The 19,164-nt window shown below is 41.1% G+C and overlaps 1 protein-coding gene across 1 annotated transcript in view; it reads right to left on the reverse strand.

The window, feature by feature from the left end:
- Positions 1-1,103: 1,103 nt before the first annotated feature.
- The window catches only part of kcnk5a (potassium channel, subfamily K, member 5a), a 79,529-nt gene continuing 61,468 nt past the window's right edge, over positions 1,104-19,164 (reverse strand). The window contains exons 2-5 of the mRNA XM_064925618.1: positions 13,550-13,661; positions 12,827-12,993; positions 12,493-12,661; positions 1,104-8,059 (exon numbers count right to left, since the gene is read on the reverse strand). Of these exons, the coding sequence (XP_064781690.1) occupies positions 7,104-8,059; positions 12,493-12,661; positions 12,827-12,993; positions 13,550-13,661 (1,404 nt within the window). The 3' untranslated portion in view covers positions 1,104-7,103. The remainder of the gene's footprint in view (positions 8,060-12,492; positions 12,662-12,826; positions 12,994-13,549; positions 13,662-19,164) is intronic.

A 19,164-nucleotide genomic window follows, 5' to 3' on the forward strand; every position in this document is an offset into this window, starting at 1 on the left:
CCAATGCAAAAAACACAATTTCAAATGCTACATAAGACCGAATTGAGCCGGTCACATTTGTTGGGGGACTCGTCACATACGCTGATGGTACTGTTTTATCTAACCTGTTGCCTAGTCACTGTATTCCTAGTTATATGTACATATCTACCTCATTTACCCCTGCACTTCGACTCGGTACTGGTACCCCGTGTATATATACTTGTGTATTTAATATGACTTTTATTATGTGTTATACCTTTTCTATTATAGCTCTATTTTCTTCCTCTCTGCATTGTTGGGAAGGGCCATAACTATGCATTTCACTATTCATTTACACTTGTTTACGAAGCATGTGACAAATAACATTTGATGTGTTGAGTCATTTCACAGGATTGTTTTTGGACAGAAGCCAATTATCAGATGTAGCCAAATATATTATTCATCAATTGTTTTAAGCATTAAATGACCTGGTATGATGGTGCATTGATAAGTTATACAGTTTAAAGATGTTATTTTTGTGTTTACCCAAAGTCTAACTTTAAGCAGAATAAGTAATAATTCATGTCTTCTACTGTATGTCCATTTTTAAATATGTTATCATATCATCAGCTTCATCGACTGAGTAATGCCTCACACACTAGCGATGCTTTCCATGCAGAGTTAACGGATGAGTATGCACTGTGTTTTGAGTGTTGGTAGTGTTTAATGCAACCTCATGCAACTGATGCGCCAACCCCTCGCACCTTCACCATTGAAATACACCGAATTGCCTCTGTCAATTTATGTTGCGTTGCTCAGTGTGAAAGAGCCTTAAGACCATATATTTGTAGGAAAGTAGCCATAATGAGCCATGATTTTCCATATCAGGTACCTTTGCCATGTGTGTGGAGTAACACTACCAAGTAATATTAAAAGTCATCCTTGAGTAGGTAAACACTAGCTCCGGTTCATTTAACTCCTTGATTGAAAGAGGGGAAATTATGATCCTGTGTTTTGTTTTTTTGATGTTAGCATTCTTTGCCGGCACAGTATTTGACATATTTTGACAGTAGATGGTGCTATTTTGATGTTTTACTGTCAAAATCAGGGTTTGATTTAGATGTGAAGAACATTTTTTAAATAAACACTTTATAAATGTTTATTCAAAATGAAATATATACAGTTGCTGTGATTTCATGTACAAAACAATCATAAAAATTGCAATAATTTAATAATAAAAACAAAAGATGGAGTACATTTTACACAAAGTAGCAATGAGGAGTAAAACTTAAAACATAGTCCAACCAACATAACTTGTTCTTTGTTGATAATGTTGAAACATTTAAAACGGTTTAATTTAATCAGAATCTAGAAAAGTACCATAGCTGCATTAAAACAATGCTGCACTCAAGTGGTCTGGTGAAACCATTTGTGACTGGTGTAGCCTCAGATCGAGTACAGAGTTAAATTCTAACAGACAGTTGGACAATTTTCTGGAACACACTAACCATTTTCCAGTAGTTCACATACCTGTTCTGTAGAAAGATGTGAATATAATGTACCATTTTACTGTAGATGGTGAAAGTGTGATGATAGGACATTTACATCTGGTGTCGGTGCACACAAAATGTACACACTCTAAAAATAAACACTAAGATAATGTAAGCAACACTAAAGATTACGCTAACACAGCCATGGAGCATTAAGCGCTTATGCTCATGAACACCATTGTAATACAATTGGGGCCATATTAGCAACTAGTTTTTTTCCTGATGAAGAAAGTACAGATATGCACTAATAAGGTCACCTGGTATCCATATCGGATCCATGCTGTATTCAGCACATTAGAAACAACATTCAAGAGTCAGAATGTAGAGGAGTGTGGATTCAATATGGATAGCAGGCAAATAACAAGATGAAAGGTATCTGTCCACGAACAAGACATGTCAGACTCAACTGAATCTTCTGGGAAGGGGAAAAAACACTAGTTGTGAGCAAATGGTATGGGTATCCTTAATATTGCACAACACTTATATAATTTGCAGAGTAAGGTTTTTGTGCGGGGGGAGGGGGGAGCAATCGCTGTGGATGAACACAGAGGAAAACAAACAGTGAACACTGACATTGCTGCCTCCTTGTCTCATGACTAACCTTATGCTAAGGGAGCATTACGCTGTCACGTGTTAACCTTGACCGCCCACATGAGTTACATTTCAGGCATTCACACCAGCACGAGCCCCCAAGAGTAAATACAGGTAGCAAGGCCATGTCCTGGACAAAGCAGAGCGGGTGGCTACTGATGGGCACTTTTCCAATGTTTACATGGCAAATACGAAAGGTCTCTTAAACGGGAGACAGTAAATAAAAAGGAGGAGAGATTACGTGAGAAAATTAATATTGTGACTGGAAAAATTCCTTACGAAGACCATTTCAAATGAGCCGATTCAACATTCAAAAGAGGCAAGGGACCATAACATTTTTACAAAATAATAACAGAGAAAAAGCCATGAGACAAAGTGAGACTAAAAAAAAAAAACTTTACACTAGGAAACCAGACTCTAAACTCAAGGTGGTTCTGTGCCGTGTCGCAGAACTAGCGTGTAAGAACGCGTCACATGAATACAATGAATGGGGCACTTATGGATATCCCACCTTTCGGCTGAAATGTCTAATGGAACACTAATCCCTATTTTGCACGCAAGTCTACTCTGCATTGGTCCAAAAAAAACACTTCAAAGTTTCACTTTCCAGGTTGGATCTAATTGGTTCAGGAAACTCTCAAAATGGTATTCATGTTCAGAATTTGACCCCTAAAAAATGCAGTTAAAAAAAATATCAATCTCAGACATTAAAAGTAAACATGGGTTTCACTTAGTGAAACAAAGAAATGATAAGAAAACAAAGGGAGAGGGAAAATTGCACGCAAAACCACTCAACCTCTTCAAGGACAAGGGCTTGGCTAAGGTGGTCAACATTAATCTGCATTGAAATGGATTTTACACTGCACTCACCAGTTGATGAACTTGTGCAATGAGAGACATTTACGCCAGTATGCAATTAAAGTGGGCCAATACGCAAATAGTTGCAAAGCAGTTAACCCCCCACTGTTCTGGAAAAAAGCTGAGGGAAGGGATGTAGAAACGTAACCACTCTTAAATTCATAGGCAGAGCTATGGATACAAGGACGAACCATCCATGATATAACATCGTTTGAACCATGTTTTTGAGGCTAAAGTGTTTGTTTACATTTATAGTTTACAAACACTAGAGTAAAACAAGTTAGTGATGGGGTACGACAGCTGTTATAGTTATATTCTTCAAGAATCAATGAGTATGCACTGTGTACAAAACATGCTCTTTCAATGACAGACTGACAAGGTGAAACCAGGGGAAAGCCATGATCCCTTCTTGAAGTCACCTGTTTAATCCACTTCAATCAGCATAGATGAAGGGGAGGAGACACGTTCAGGAATGATTTTTAAGCCTTGAGACAATTGAGACACGGATTGTGTGTGCCATTCAGAGGATGAATGGGAAAGACAAAATACACCGCTCAAAAAAATAAAGGGAACAATTAAACAACAGAATGTAACTCCAAGTCAATCACACTTCTGTGAAGTCAAACTGTCCACTTAGGAAGCAACACTGATTGACAATACATTTCACATGCTGTTGTGCAAATGAAATAGACAACAGGTGGAAATTATAGGCAATTAGCAAGACACCCCCAATAAAGGAGTGGTTCTGCAGGTGGAGACTACAGACCACTTCTTCGTTCCTGGCTGATGTTTTGGTCATTTTTGAATGCTGGTGGTGCTTTCACTCTAGTGGTGAAATGAGACGGAGTCCACAACCCACACAAGTGGCTCAGGTAGTGCAGCTCATCCAGGATGGCACATCAATGCGAGCTGTAGCAAGAAGGTTTGCTGTGTCTGTCAGCGTAGTGTCCAGAGCATGGAGGCGCTACCAGGAGACAGGCCAGTACATCAGGAGACGTGGAGGAGGCCGTAGGAGGGCAACAACCCAGCAGCAGGACCACTACCTCCGCCCTTGTGCAAGGAGGAGCACTGCCAGAGCCCTGCAAAATTACCTCCAGCAGGCCACAAATGTGCATGTGTCTGCTCAAACGGTCAGAAACAGACTCCATGAGGGTGGTATAAAGGCCCGACATCCACGGTGCCCAACACCGTGCAGGACGTTTGGCACTTGCCAGCGAACATCAAGATTGGCAAATTCGCCACTGGCGCCCTGTGCTCTTCACAGATGAAAGCAGGTTCACACTGAGCATGGGACAGACGTGACAGAGTCTGGAGACGCTGTGGAGAACGTTCTGCTGCCTGCAACATCCTCCAGCATGACCGGTTTGGTGGTGGGTCAGTCATGGTGTGGGGTGGAATTTCTTTGGGGGGCCGCACAGCCCTCCATGTGCTCACCAGAGGTAGCCTGACTGCCATTAGGTACCGAGATGAGATCCTCAGACCGCTTGTGCTGGTGCGGTTGGCCCTGGGTTCCTCCAAATGCAAGAAAATGCTAGACCTCAGGTGGCTGGAGTGTGTCAGCAGTTCCTGCAAGAGGGAGGCATTGGACTGGCCCGCCCGTTCCCCAGACCTGAATCCAATTGAGCACATCTGGGACATCATGTCTCACTCCATCCACCAACGCCACGTTGCACCACAAACTGTCCAGGAGTTGGCGGATACTTTAGTCCAGGTCTGGGAGGAGATCCCTCAGGAGATCATCCGCCACCTCATCAGGAGCATGCCCAGGCGTTGTAGGGAGGTCATACAGGCACCCATGAGGGTGGTATGAGGGCCCGACGTCCACAGGTGGGGGTTGTGCTTACAGTCAAACACCGTGCAGGACGTTTGGCATTTGCCAGAGAACACCAAGATTGGCAAATTTGCCAATGGCGCCCTGTGCTCTTCACAGATGAAAGCAGGTTCACACTGAGCACGTGACAGACCGGACAGTCTGGAGACGCCGTGGAGAACGTTCTGCTGCCTGCAACATTCTCCAGCATAGCTGGTTTGGCGGTGGGTCAGTCATGGTGTGGGGTGGCATTTCTTTGGGGGGCCGCACAGCCCTCCATGTGCTCGCCAGAGGTAGTCTGACTGCCATTAGGTACCGAGATGAGATCCTCAGACCCCTTGTGAGACCATATGCTGGTGCGGTTGGCCCTGGGTTCCTCCTAATGCAAGACAATGCTAGACCTCATGTGGCTGGAGTGTGTCAGCAGTTCCTGCCAGAGGAAGGCATTGATGCTATGGACTGGCCCGCACATTCCCCAGACCTGAATCCAATTGAGCACATCTGGGACATCATGTCTCGCTCCATCCACCAACATGACGTTGGTGCACCACAGACTGTTCAGGAGTTGGCGGATGCTTTAGTCCAGGTCTGGGAGGAGATCCCTCAGGAGACCATCCGCCACCTCATCAGGAGCATGCCCAGGCGTTGTAGGGATGTTTTAAGGACATTACATCAAAGTTGGATCAGTCTGTAGTGTGGTTTTCTACTTTAATTTTGTGTGACTCCAAATCCAGACCTCCATGGGTTGATACATTTGATTTCTAATTGATAATTTTTGTGTGATTTTGTTGTCAGCACATTCAACTATGTAAAGAAAAAAGTATTTAATAAAAATATTTCATTCATTCAGATCTAGGATGTGTTATTTTTGTGTTCCCTTTATTTTTTGAGCAGTGTATTTAAGTGCCTTTGAACTGTGTATGGTAGTAGGTGCCAAGCGCACCGGTTTGAGTGTGTCAAGAACTGCAACGCTGCTGGGCTTCAACAGTTTCCCATGTGTATAAAGAATGGTCCACCATCCAAAGGACATCCAGCCAACTTGACAACTGTGGCAAGCATTGGAGTCAACATGGGCCAGCATCCCTGTGGAACGCTTTCGACACCTTGTAGTGCCCTGACGAATTGAGGCTGTTCTGAGAGCGAAAAGGGGTGCAACTCAAAATTAGGAAGGTGTTCCTAATGTTCTGTACACTCAGTGTATATCAATAATGTATAAGTCCAAAAATGTATGTGGCAACTGTGGATTGCCCCTTTAACAAAAGGGCTGCATTTTCCTTCATTGTATAAATATCACAAAAAAACACCAATATGGTGAATATAAATCAAAGAAGTAAGGAGCAATCCTCTGAAAAATGTATTCACCCTTGCTATTTCATATCAACATCTCAAATTGATTGAAAAACTCAATCTTGTTTCAAACAAATGTTAAACGACCATATCTTCTGAAAACAGTAGTGAATTAATGTAGGACAACTTTATAAGTCACTCCATTTAGTAGGAGTTAATAAGTTCATAAACTCATTGTTTAATATAGACACATTATTTGATCGTTTGAGGGAAGACTGTTCGTCTTTTTCAATCACTCTGGTGCAATTTTCAAAAGCGTCTATTACACTTTCACAATTCTTCGCACAAAAATCTAAACATTTAATCAAAATGGCTGTTTCAAAACTAAGTGCTTTTACAAACAAATTCACAGTCACTTGTCCACTCCAAGTATCTGCTTTTCATTACTTTTTATATGATTATCTTGTAATTTCTTAATTTAACTATAACCGAATTAACATGCTCAAAACTGAAGACTACTGAAACAGAAGTGTATAGTGCCTAGTTACTACATTGTCCATTGTCATCCTTCATCAGCCAGTATTCTTCAATACGATCAATTATTCCTTAGATTCAGCACTTCAAAAAGATCCGTTTTGAAAATTGTATAATGTATTTTCTGCTATCGCAATAAACGTTAGTTAAAATGACTAAATGGTGAGCCTGTTATTATCTGATGTATTGACTAAGCAAAATGTTCTCATGGTATTTGAGAAAAAATTGTATGAAAGACTCAGAGATGAAAGATGTGTTCAACTCCAATGAAAGGTTTTTAACATAAGACACGGGCACTTACATCTGAAAAAATGCACCAGAGTGATAGACATAAAACCTGTAATGTTCATTTCACAGTCTTTGATATTAACAGAATATTAAAATATTTCTCCTTCATTAGATCCAAGTTCAACGAGAATGTGGCTATGCCTTAAATTGTAAAAAAATGTTTTGTCATAGCGATGACAAATGAGGGATTATTCCAAGTTGAGTTCAGTCAAGACCAGTTCAGTTCCTCAGGACTCTGTGTTGTCCTCCTTTGAATATTCCTCCACAAGCTTCTCATAAGAGTGGTCATGTTCTGATCCATCGCTGGTGAACACGGACTCTTCTGATTCAGAGCCCTGCTCCTCTTTGGAGTCAGTCTCCGACTCTACATTTTCGTCGCACGTGGTGATTGACAGCTTGGCTTTAGCATCATCGTCCTCATCCTCCAGGTTGTTGTTGAGGATGTTCTCCTCGTCAATAAAAGTGATATTCGCATTCTGGAAGATCAGGGACTGGTACTCTTTGGAGTCCCACAGCCGTCGACCACCCATACCGCAACCTCCACCACCGCCCAGGCTGCCACCTCCGCTCTCATGGTCCACCTCTTTGTCCAGTTGGTTCTCGTACATCCTCTCCTGGTCCCCGTCCAAATCACCCTCACCATGGTCCTCTGTGAGCAGCATCCCGTTCTCCGAGCCCAGGAGGTAGTTCTTGGACTTTGAGAAGGCCACTGTGACGCGGTCACTGAAGCTGTAGCGCCGCTTCTGCCGCGGTGAGCGGTCCAGGCTGAGAATAGTGTTGCCGTTGCAGGTAACCGTGTCGATGCAGCTCTGGGAGCGGTTCGCCTCCTTGGCCTTGTTACTGGCATCATTACCATCACAGTGGTCCCCGCCACCATCTTTCTTGACACCAATCTGTTTGATGAGGTCGTTGTAGCCTTCTTGCTTCTTGGACAGGAAGCTGAAGATGTTGACGTCGTTGGCGGTGGGCGGCAGGTAGAGGGGCTTGTGGCTCTCCTTGTAATTCCTCAGCTCGTTAAGGGAGAGCTTGCGCCGCTTGCGACGTTTCTTCAGAGCCTTGTGGGCCTCCACGACCATGCGCACCTTCCAGTTGAAAAACAGGGAGAGCCAGGCCAGACCCAGGTAAATCCACACCTCCACAAAGTAACGGTACAGAGTGGGGTAGTCTGCATTTGGATCCACGCCTGAAAAAAGAAAAGCAGGAAGGGAAATTTTGAGTATGTACAAATGTCAATGTCCAATTTTTCGAAAGAGGTACACTGCCGTTCAAAAGTTTGGGGTCACTTAGAAAGTTGCTATTTTTTTGTCCATTAAAATAAAATAAAATAGATCAGAAATACAGTGTAGACATTGTTAATGTTGTAAATGACTATTGTAGCTGGAAAAGGCAGAATTTTAATGGAATATCTACAGTTGGAGTAGGAAGTTTACAAACACTTTGGTTGGGAGTCATTAAAACTCGTTTTTCAACCACTCCACAAATTTCTTGTTAACAAACTATAGTTTTGGCAAGTCAGTTAAGACATCTACTTTGTGCATGACAAATCATTTTTCCAACAATTGTTTCCAGACAGATTATTTCACTTATAATTCACTGTATCACAATTCCAGTGGGTCAGACGTTTACATACACTAAGTTGACTGTGCCTTTAAACAGCTTGGAAAATTCCAGAAAATGATGTCATGGCTTAAGAAGATTCACATAACTTGAGTCAATTGGAGGTGTACCTGTGGATGTATTTCAAGTCCTACCTTCAAACTCAGTGCCTCTTTGCTTGACATAATGGGAAAATCAAAATAAATCAGCCAAGACCATAGAAAGAATTGTAGACCTCCACAAGTCTGGTTCATCCTTGGGAGCAATTTCCAAATGCCTGAAGGTACCAAGTTCATATGTACAAACAATATTACACAAGTATAAACACCATGGGACCACGCAGACGTCATATCGCTCAGGAAGGAGACACGTTCTTTCTCCTAGAGATGAACGTACTTTGGCGCAAAAAAAGTGCAAATCAATCGCAGAACAACAGCAAAGGACCTTGTGAAGATGCTGGAGGAAACAGGTACAAAAGTACGTATATCCACAGTAAAACGAGTCCTATGTCAACATAACCTGAAAGGCTGCTCAGCAAGGAAGACGCCACTGCTCCAAAACCGGCACAAAAAAGCCAGACTATGGTTTGCAACTGCACATGGGGACAAACATGGTACTTTTCGGGGAAATGTCCTCTGATCTGATGAAATAAAAACAGAACTGTTTGGCCACAATGATCATCGTTATGTTATCTCAAGACATCAAGCCTGGTTGCAAATAGGTCTTCTAAATGGACAATGACCCAAAGCATACTTCCAAAGTTGTGGCAAAATTGCTTAAGGACAACAAAGTCAAGGTATTGGAGTGGTCATCACAAAGCCCTGACCTCAATCCTATAGAAAATTTGTGGGCAGAACTGAAAAAGCGTGTGTGAGCAAGGAGGCCTACAAACCTGACTCAGTTACACCAGCTCTGTCAGGAGGAATGGGCCAAAATTCACCCAACTTATTGTGGGAAGCTTGTGGAAGACTACCTGAAACGTTTGACCCAAGATAAACAATATAAAGGCAATGCTACCAAATACTAATTGAGTGTATATAAACTTCTGACCCACTGGGAATGTGATGAACGAAATAAAAGCTGAAATAAATAATTCTCTATACTATTATTCTGACATTTCACATTCTTAAAATAAAGTGGTGATCCTAACTGACCTAAGACAGGGAAATTTTACTACGATTAAATGTCAGGAATTGTGAAAACCTGAGTTCAAATGTATTTGGCTAAGGTGTATGTAAACTTTCGACTTCAACTGTACATAGGCGTACAGAGGCCCATTATCAGCAACCCGCACTCCTGTGTTCCAATGGCACGTTGTGTTAGCTAATCCAAGTTTATCATTTTAAAAGGCTAATTGATCATCAGAAAACCCTTTTTTAATTATGTTTTCATAGCTGAAAACTGTTGTGCTGATTAAAGAAGCAATACAACTGGCCTTATTTAGACTAGTGGAGTATCTGGAGCATCAGCAGTTGTGGGTTCGATTACATTCTCAAAATGGCCAGAAACAAAGACCTTTCTTCTGAAACTCGTCAGTCTATTCTTGTTCTGCGAAATGAAGGCTATTCCATGCGAGAAATTGCCATGAAACTGACAATCTCGTGCAATGCTTTGTACTACTCCCTTCACAGAACAGAGCAAACAGGCTCTAACCAGAATAGAAAGAGGAGTGGGAGGCCCTGGTGCACAACTGAGCAAGAGGACAAGTACATCAGAGTTTCTAGTTTGAGAAACAGACACCTCACAAGTCCTCAACTGGCAGCTTCATTAAATAGTACCTGCAAAACACCAGTCTCAACGTCTACAGTGAAGAGGTGACTCCGGGATGCCGGCCTTCTAGGCAGAGTTCCTCAGTCCAGTTTCTGTGTTCTTTTGCCCATCTTAATCTTTTATTGCCCAGTCTGAGATATGGCTTTTTCTTTGCAACACTGCAACTCTTGTTTGGTATTTTGTTTTTTAGCCGAGCAGTCGCAAATAGATATTTTTTATGGCACGTAAACACCAGTCTGATTTGCATCCGTCTCAGTGGACTAATCCATTGAGGAGGTCCAATAAGAAGTGAAATGAGCTAAGATCTATAAGGCACATCGCTCTCAGGAATGTGCACTCTCCCACCATTTCATGCACTTTCATTGTTTCATAAATTGTGTGAATCGTTTTCCCTTTACATGTTTGTCAATCAATTCCCCATAACATACTGTATATCACCAGTAGCAGCTTACACTGACCGTTAATTCCCCTAATAAACTACAATGTTTGTTTGGTTACCGTAAATTCTGTTAATGCTTTCCATATAGTAATATTAGTCAATTACCGTTCTCATATTATCGGGACACTTTTGCAGAGCTCACAACATATGCTACACTTGAGAAACAAATGTTGCTTTATTTCATTCAATTTTCAGAATTGTCAATTTATTAATTGGGTTTTGTTTGGAGCGCTCCTTTCAATGTTGAGGACACACACCTGATTACGCATATAGAAGTAGGCATAGGCTATCTGGCCTGCGCGCAAATTTAGGCCTATAAATTGTCTTAACTTGAGCTTCGAAGTAATTTTCTCTACACTTCAAAACAGGAAGTAAATGAAGTATGTTTTTAGAATCCATTGCGAATGACAATAGCTTTTCAATGTATTAGAAACATATTTCCAGCTCACTCCCTTTCGATAACCACTCGGCATGAAAGGGAAAAATGTAATGCTCTGATCGCGTGGAAACTTCATAAAACACCTGATTACTTTTAATCCCTTGCAGAAATAGCCTACAGTTTTGTCTGTCCGGAGCTCACTGGCGCAAGAAACTCTGAGAGCCCAGAATATTTTATACAATGTTGCAAATCAGGCGGACACAGTTGATACAATGTTTAAAGATTGTTACAGACAGGCAATGTGTAGCCAATGGGATTTTACAGGAATTTTATTTTTAATCATGACGTTTTCTACCTACAGACCGCAATGTTTTTATATCTTGGCTTTATGTAGGCAAGTTTTTACATAGTTGGCAATGGCAATAGAAGTTACTTTTCTATTTGTATCATTTTAAATGAGATAGCATTTAAATTAACCACATGACTTTTTGAGATCAAAATTAAATGAAACTGTTCCACGAAAATGTGCATATAAAAATCAGAACCGGCCCTTTCCTGTTTCAGCAAGACAATGTTCCTGTGTTCCTGTCCATACAGAAATAGGTGTCGAGATCGGTGTCGATGAACTGACTGGCCTGCACAAAGCCCTGACCTCAACCCCATCGAACACCTTTGGGATGAATTGGAACGACGACTGCGACCTAATCACCTAACATCAGTGCCCGACTTCACTAATGCTCGTGGCTGAATGGAAGGAAGTCCCTGCAGCAATGTTCCAACATCTAGTGGAAAGCCTTCTCAGAAAAGTGGAGGCTGTTATAGCAGCAAAGGAGATAGCAACACTAGATTAATGGCCATGATTTTGGAATGAGATGTTTGACGTGCAGGTGTGTAATTGGTTTTATTGAAACACATAGGGTGTGTCTATATATGGAGAAAAACATGTTTAAAAATGTAGACCAATTGATTGGTCAAAAGAAAATACATTTTTTTGGGTGGGCACAGTCCAAATGCGAGTAGACAGCTCACTTTCCATGAAATCATCCTCTATGTGGAAACAGCAAGAATTTTTTGAAATGGTCTGTTTGAGGTACAAGTTTGGGTTGGGGTTTAAGTGTTTTCTCTCCAATTTATGCTTTGGCCACAAATACGAGTATAGGACGAGTCAACAACATTATTTTTTGTATGCATTAACAGAATATAAACTTTTAAAAGTGAGATTATCACTTCACAGTTTTATTAAGCACATTCCTGAGGAAGTGGGAACATTGTTGCATGAGAACTACTTTACCATATTGGGTAAAAAGGTATGTTGAAAATAAGAAGTACCTTACAAAATACAAGTTGGCAAAAAAATATCACTTGCAAATGTAAGGACAAATATCCATAAACATGCAAAAAGCTTGATAATGCAAGGGGAGGATGAGCTTACCTGCTACAAGGTCACCAAAGCCAATCGTGGTCAAGGTGACAAAGGAAAAGTACAAGCCCTCCACATAGGTCCAACCCTCTTGAGACATAAATACAAATGGGGGTATTACCAGATGGACCAGTACACCCCAAAGGACAAAGATGGCTGTGCAAGTGAACTGGGCCTTTCGCTGAAAAACAAAAAATAATGCAAAAACCGATGAAGTGAGTCAAATGCAGTGGAATGCAAAGAAACACATTCACTTATTTCCCTCTGATCATTTTATCTTAGACAAAGACAAATTAGCCATGTTAGATGAAAAAAATATTTACAAGACAAAAAGTATCTTTCTTACCAGTGAAACCCCTCTCTTGGTAAGGTACTGACCCAGGTGCTTGGCCCTGCCTCCAAAGAACTTCCCCAGCTCACTGATCCAGGTAAGACAGAGTGGCACCCCGAAGAGCCCATAGAAGATGCAGAACACCCGTCCTGCTGACGTTTTGGGGGCAATGTTGCCATAACCTGTCAAGAGCAAGAAAGAATAGGAAGGGGGTAATAGTAGTATTCAAATCAACAGCATTCAAACCTTAACACTTCTTATTTTGAACAATTCAGATAACAAATTCTACCAAAAGAATGCACATTTCATAACCACAGTTTATAAAATATTTTTCAGTGATGAGAAATGATAGAGACTTGGCAAGGCTGAATTAACATGTAAAATCATTCAGAGTACCAAAATAAAATAAATTACTCTGCTGACAAACTAAACCAACAATAAAGACCAATCTGGCTTTTCTTTACCCGATCCCATTTGATCTGTACCGTACATTTAGATTATACAGACATGGACTAAAAGGGCAAGCAGTCCACCCTAAATGAGAGTTTATCCCATTAGAGTAAAGTTAAGCAGATCATTACCGAAAGATTTTGAAATAAGATACACATATCCTTGCACAATAAATTATTATGGAATATATTCCTGTCTTGTTGCATAAATTACGATATTCCCTTTTCTCCTGACTATAAACCACAATTACATAAGCTCCATGTGACACTCTCAGGACAGTTTGCCTACCTATAGTTGTGATGACAGTAGCAGCAAAGATGACAGCATTGGGCCAGTTCCAGTTGTTGAAAGTCTTGCTGCCAGTGATGGTGACACCTTGTCCAGCAGCATCCGACACCACCTGGGCATAATAACAGCAGTGTGGCAGTTAGTGAATTGAAAGCAACACTGGGACACATGTAATTTCTATTGCTATAAACAGGCCCATTTCCCATACCACATCCTTCCTGTGAGCCGTTGATTTTATCTCCAGATGTACTGATGATCCAATAATCAAAGCGCAACCACTGCGACCGGTATGCTCTAGTCGGCTGGCCCTCGCTACATACTCGTCGCCAGACCCTCTGGCTCCAGGTCATTTATAATTCTATGCTAGGTGAAGTTCCACCCTTTCTCAGCTCACTGGTCACGATAACAACACCCTCTAGTAGCACGTGCTCCAACAGGTATATCTCACTGGTTATCCCCAAAGCCAACACCTCTTTTGGTCGCCTTTCCTTCCAGTTCTCTGTTGCCAGTGATTGGAACGAATTGCAAAAATTGCTGAAGCTGGAGACATACATTGCTCTCACTTACTTTAAACATCAGCTATCTGAGCAGCTAACCGATCGCTGCAGCTGTACATAGTCCATCTGTAAATAGCCCACCCAATATACCTACCTCATCCCCATATTGTTTTTATTTACTTTGCTGCTCTTTTGCACACCAGTATCACTACTTCATCTGCTCATCTATCACTCATGCCAATCCGCTAAATTGTAATTACTTTACTACTATGGCCTATTTATTGCCTTACCTCCTCATGCCATTTGCACACACTGTATATAGACTTTCTTTTTTTCCTATTGTGTTACGCTTGTTTATTCCATGTGTAACTCTGTGTTGTTGTTTCTGTTGCACTGCTTTGCTTTATCTTGGCCAGGTTGCAGTTGTAAATGAGATCTTGTTCTCAACTAGCCTAAATGGTTAAATAAAGGCTAAAAAAATTAATGTAAAAACAATTGCACTCAAGGACCCTAGAGGCCCATTCCTAACCTGAAAGGTTTACAATTTAAAAAAATACTGCATATGCTAGTGGAGTGACACAGGAAGACAGGTACTTTTTGTCCATAAACAACCATTATGCAATTACACAATCAAAGACAAAAAGGACAAACTGGGTTTACACATAGTCATCTTTCCAGACGATTATGGGCTGGTCAAAATCACAGCCTCTATAATTTTAACTTTTTTTAATTTCACCTTTATTTAACCAGGTAGGCCAGTTAAGAACAAGTTCTCATTTACAACTGCAACCTGGCCAAGATAAAGCAAAGCAGTGCGACAAAAACAATACAGAGTTACACATGGGATAAACAAACATACAGTCAATAACACAATAGAAAAATCTGTATATAGTGTGTGCAAATGAAGTACAGTGCCTTGCGAAAGTATTCGGCCCCCTTGAACTCTGCGACCTTTTGCCACATTTCAGGCTTCAAACATAAAGATATAAAACTGTATTGTTTTGGGCAGAATCAACAACAAGTGGGACACAATCATGAAGTGGAACGACATTTATTGGATATTTCAAACTTTTTTAACAAATCAAAAACTGAAAAATTGGGCGTGCAAAATTATTCAGCACCTTTACTTTCAGTGCAGCAAACTCTCTCCAGAAGTTCAGTGAGGATCTCTGAATGATCCAATGTTGACCTAAATGACTAATGATGATAAATACAATCCACCTGTGTGTAATCAAGTCTCTGTATAAATGCACCTGCACTGTGATAGTCTCAGAGGTCAATTAAAAGCGCAGAGAGCATCATGAAGAACAAGGAACACACCAGGCAGGTCCGAGATACTGTTGTGAAGAAGTTTAAAGCTGGATTTGGATACAAAAAGATTTCCCAAGCTTTAAACATCCCAAGGAGCACTGTGCAAGCGATAATATTGAAATGGAAGGAGTATCAGACCACTGCAAATCTACCAAGACCTGGCCGTCCGTCTAAACTTTCAGCTCATACAAGGAGAAGACCGATCAGAGATGCAGCCAAGAGGCCCATGATCACTCTGGATGAACTATAGAGATCTACAGCTGAGGTGGGAGAATCTGTCCATAGGACAACAATCAGTTGTATATTGCACAAATCTGGCCTTTATGGAAGAGTGGCAAGAAGAAAGCCATTTCTTAAAGATATCCATAAAAAGTGTTGTTTAAAGTTTGCCACAAGCCACCTGGGAGACACACCAAACATGTGGAAGAAGGTGCTCTGGTCAGATGAAACCAAAATTGAACTTTTTGGCAACAATGCAAAACGTTATGTTTGGCGTAAAAGCAACACAGCTCATCACCCTGAACACACCATCCCCACTGTCAAACATGGTGGTGGCAGCATCATGGTTTGGGCCTGCTTTTCTTCAGCAGGGACAGGGAAGGTGGTTAAAATTGATGGGAAGATGGATGGAGCCAAATACAGGACCATTCTGGAAGAAAACCTGATGGAGTCTGCAAAAGACCTGAGACTGGGACGGAGATTTGTCTTCCAACAAGACAATGATCCAAAACATAAAGCAAAATCTACAATGGAATGGTTCAAAAATTAACATATCCAGGTGTTAGAATGGCCAAGTCAAAGTCCAGACCTGAATCCAATCGAGAATCTGTGGAAAGAACTGAAAACTGCTGTAAACAAATGCTCTCCATCCAACCTCACTGAGCTCGAGCTGTTTTGCAAGGAGGAATGGGAAGAAATTTCAGTCTCTCGATGTGCAAAACTGATAGAGACATACCCCAAGCGACTTACAGCTGTAATCGCAGCAGAAGGTGGTGCCACAAAGTATTAACTTAAGGGGGCTGAATAATTTTGCACGTCCAATTTTTAAATTTTTGATTTGTTAAAAAAGTTTGAAATATCCAATAAATGTCGTTCCACTTCATGATTGTGTCCCACTTGTTGTTGATTCTGCCCCAAAAAATACAGTTTTATATCTTTATGTTTGAAGCCGGAAATGTGGCAAACGGTCGCAAAGTTCAAGGGGGCCGAATACTTTCGCAAGGCACTGTAAGTAGGTAAGGCAATAAATAGGCCAATAGTGACAAAGTAATTTGAACTGAACAAAGGTTTTGGCCTTAATGTCATCATGTCTCTGTATTTAGAGATGGGAAGTCAGTAAGGCAATAGCAGAGTTTAGTTTTGGTTTAAGTTGTGAGTGTAAGTAGAGAGCTAATGTTGAAAATGGAGGGAAACAGTCTCAGGATTGTGTTAGCTCTTCCAAACGTTTAGGAGTTTCCCGGGCCCACCCACATATGACAAATATAGGTAATGTTTTTTACCAAACTGCAGAGACGACTTGGTCTATGAATTTTCCTTCACTTACACATAACTAAGCATCCTTCCTCTGACATACTAAGCTATGAAGCGTCACGGATGTTTCTATAAATATTTGCCTCTGCTTGACATCATGTGGAGGTCTATAATTTCTTTTCTGAAGTCTTGGCTGATTTCTTTTGATTCCTTGGGATCAATTTCCAGATACCTTTCCAGATACCTGAAGGTACCACATTCATCTGTACAAACAATAGTACGCAAGTATAAACACCATGGAACCACGCAGCCGTCATACAGCTCAGGAAGGAGACATGTTCTGTCTCCTAGAGATGAACGCACTGTTGTGCGAAAAGTGCACAACAATTCCAGAACAACAGCAACAGACCTTGTGAAGATGCTGGAGGACATAGGTACAAAAGTATACATCTATATACATTGTAAAACGAGTCCTATATCGACATAACCTGAAAGGCTGCTCAGCAAGGAAGAAGCCACTGCTCCAAAACCATCATAAAAAAGCCAGACTACGGTTTCCAACTGCACATGGGGACAAAGATCATACTTTTTGGAGAAATGTTCTCTGGTCTAATGAAACAAAAATGGAACTGTTCGGCCATAATGACCATCGTTATGTTTGGAGGAAAAAGAAGGAGGCTTGCAAGACGAAGAACACCATGTTGTGGGGGTGCTTTGCTGCAGGAGGGACTGGTGCACTTCACAAAATAGATGGCTTCATGATGAAGGAAAAGTATATGGATATATTAAAGCAACTCTCAAGACATCAGTCAGGAAGTTAAAGCTTGGTCGCAAATGGGTCTTCCACGAGGACAATTACCGCAAGCATACTTCCAAAGTTGTGGCAAAATGACTTAAGGACAACAAAGTCAAGGTATTGGAGTGGCCATCACAAAGCCCTGACCTCAATCCTATAAAAAAATGTTTGGGCAGAACCGAAAAAGCATGTGCGAGCAAGGAGGCCTACAAACCTGACTCAGTTACACCAGCTCTGTCAGGAGGAATAGGCCAAAATTTACCCAACTTATTGTGGGAAGCTTGTGGAAGGCTACCTGAAATGTTTGACCCACGTTAAACAATTTGAAGGCAATGCTACCAAATACTAATTGAGTGTATGTAAACTTCTGACCCAATGGGAATGTGATGAAAGAAATAAAAGCTGAAATAAATAATTCTCTCTACTATTATTCTGACATTTGACATTCTTAAAATAAAGTGGTTATCCTAACTGATCTAAAACTGGGAGAATTTACTCGGATTAAATGTAAGGAAGGAGTTTAAATGTATTTGTCTAAGGTGTATGTAAACTTCCGACTTCAACTGTACACACACACACCCAAAAAAAATATATATAAATGCAACATGTAGTGTTGATCCCATGTTTCATGAGCTGAAATAAAAGATCCTAGAAATGCTCCATATTATGCACAAATTTGCTTACAACCCCATTATTGAGCATTTCTCCTTTACCAAGATAATCCGTCTTACCTAACAGGTGTAACATATCAAGAAGCTGACTAAACAGAATGATCATTACACAGGTGCACCTTGTGCTGGGGACAATAAAAGGCCGCTCTAAAATGTGCAGTTGTGTCACACAACACAATGCCACAGATGTCTCATGTTTTGAGAAAGCATACAATTGAAATGCTGACTGCAGGAATGTCCACCAAAGCTTTTTCCAGATAAATTAATGTTAATTTCTCTACCATAAGCCTCCTCCAACATAATTTTTTACGAATTTGGCAGTATGTCCAAATGGCCTCACAACCGCAGACCACATGTAACCACGCCAGCACAGGACCTCCACATCCGGCTTCTTCACCTGCAAGACCAGCCAACCGGACAGCTGATGAATTTAAAGAGTATTTCTGTCTGTAATATAGCCCTTTTGTGGGGATAAATTCACTCTATTGGCTGGGCCTTGCTCCCCAGTGGGTGGGCCAGTCTCCCATTGGGGTGGGCCTATGCCCTCCCAGTCCCACCCATGGCTGTGTCCCTGCCCATTCATGTGAAATTCCTAGATTAGGGCCTAATTTATTTATTGAAATTGAACGATTTCCCTATATGAACTGTACCTCAGTAAAATTGTTGAAATTGTTTATATTTTTGTTCAGTATACATGGTCCAGCATGTTGTTTCCTCTCGTGGAGTAGGGTACATGTTGGTGATATTTTGGAAAAATGTAAAAATTTGCTTGTTTAAAATGTCCCCCCCACAATAAAAGACTGCTCCGGTGAGAAGACTCTTGCTGGCTAATGTTCTTGCACAGTTCATTGAGTGCTTGCTTGATGTTTG

Source organism: Oncorhynchus masou, chromosome 2, assembly GCF_036934945.1.
Source record: "Oncorhynchus masou masou isolate Uvic2021 chromosome 2, UVic_Omas_1.1, whole genome shotgun sequence".
NCBI classification, from domain to species: domain Eukaryota; kingdom Metazoa; phylum Chordata; class Actinopteri; order Salmoniformes; family Salmonidae; genus Oncorhynchus; species Oncorhynchus masou.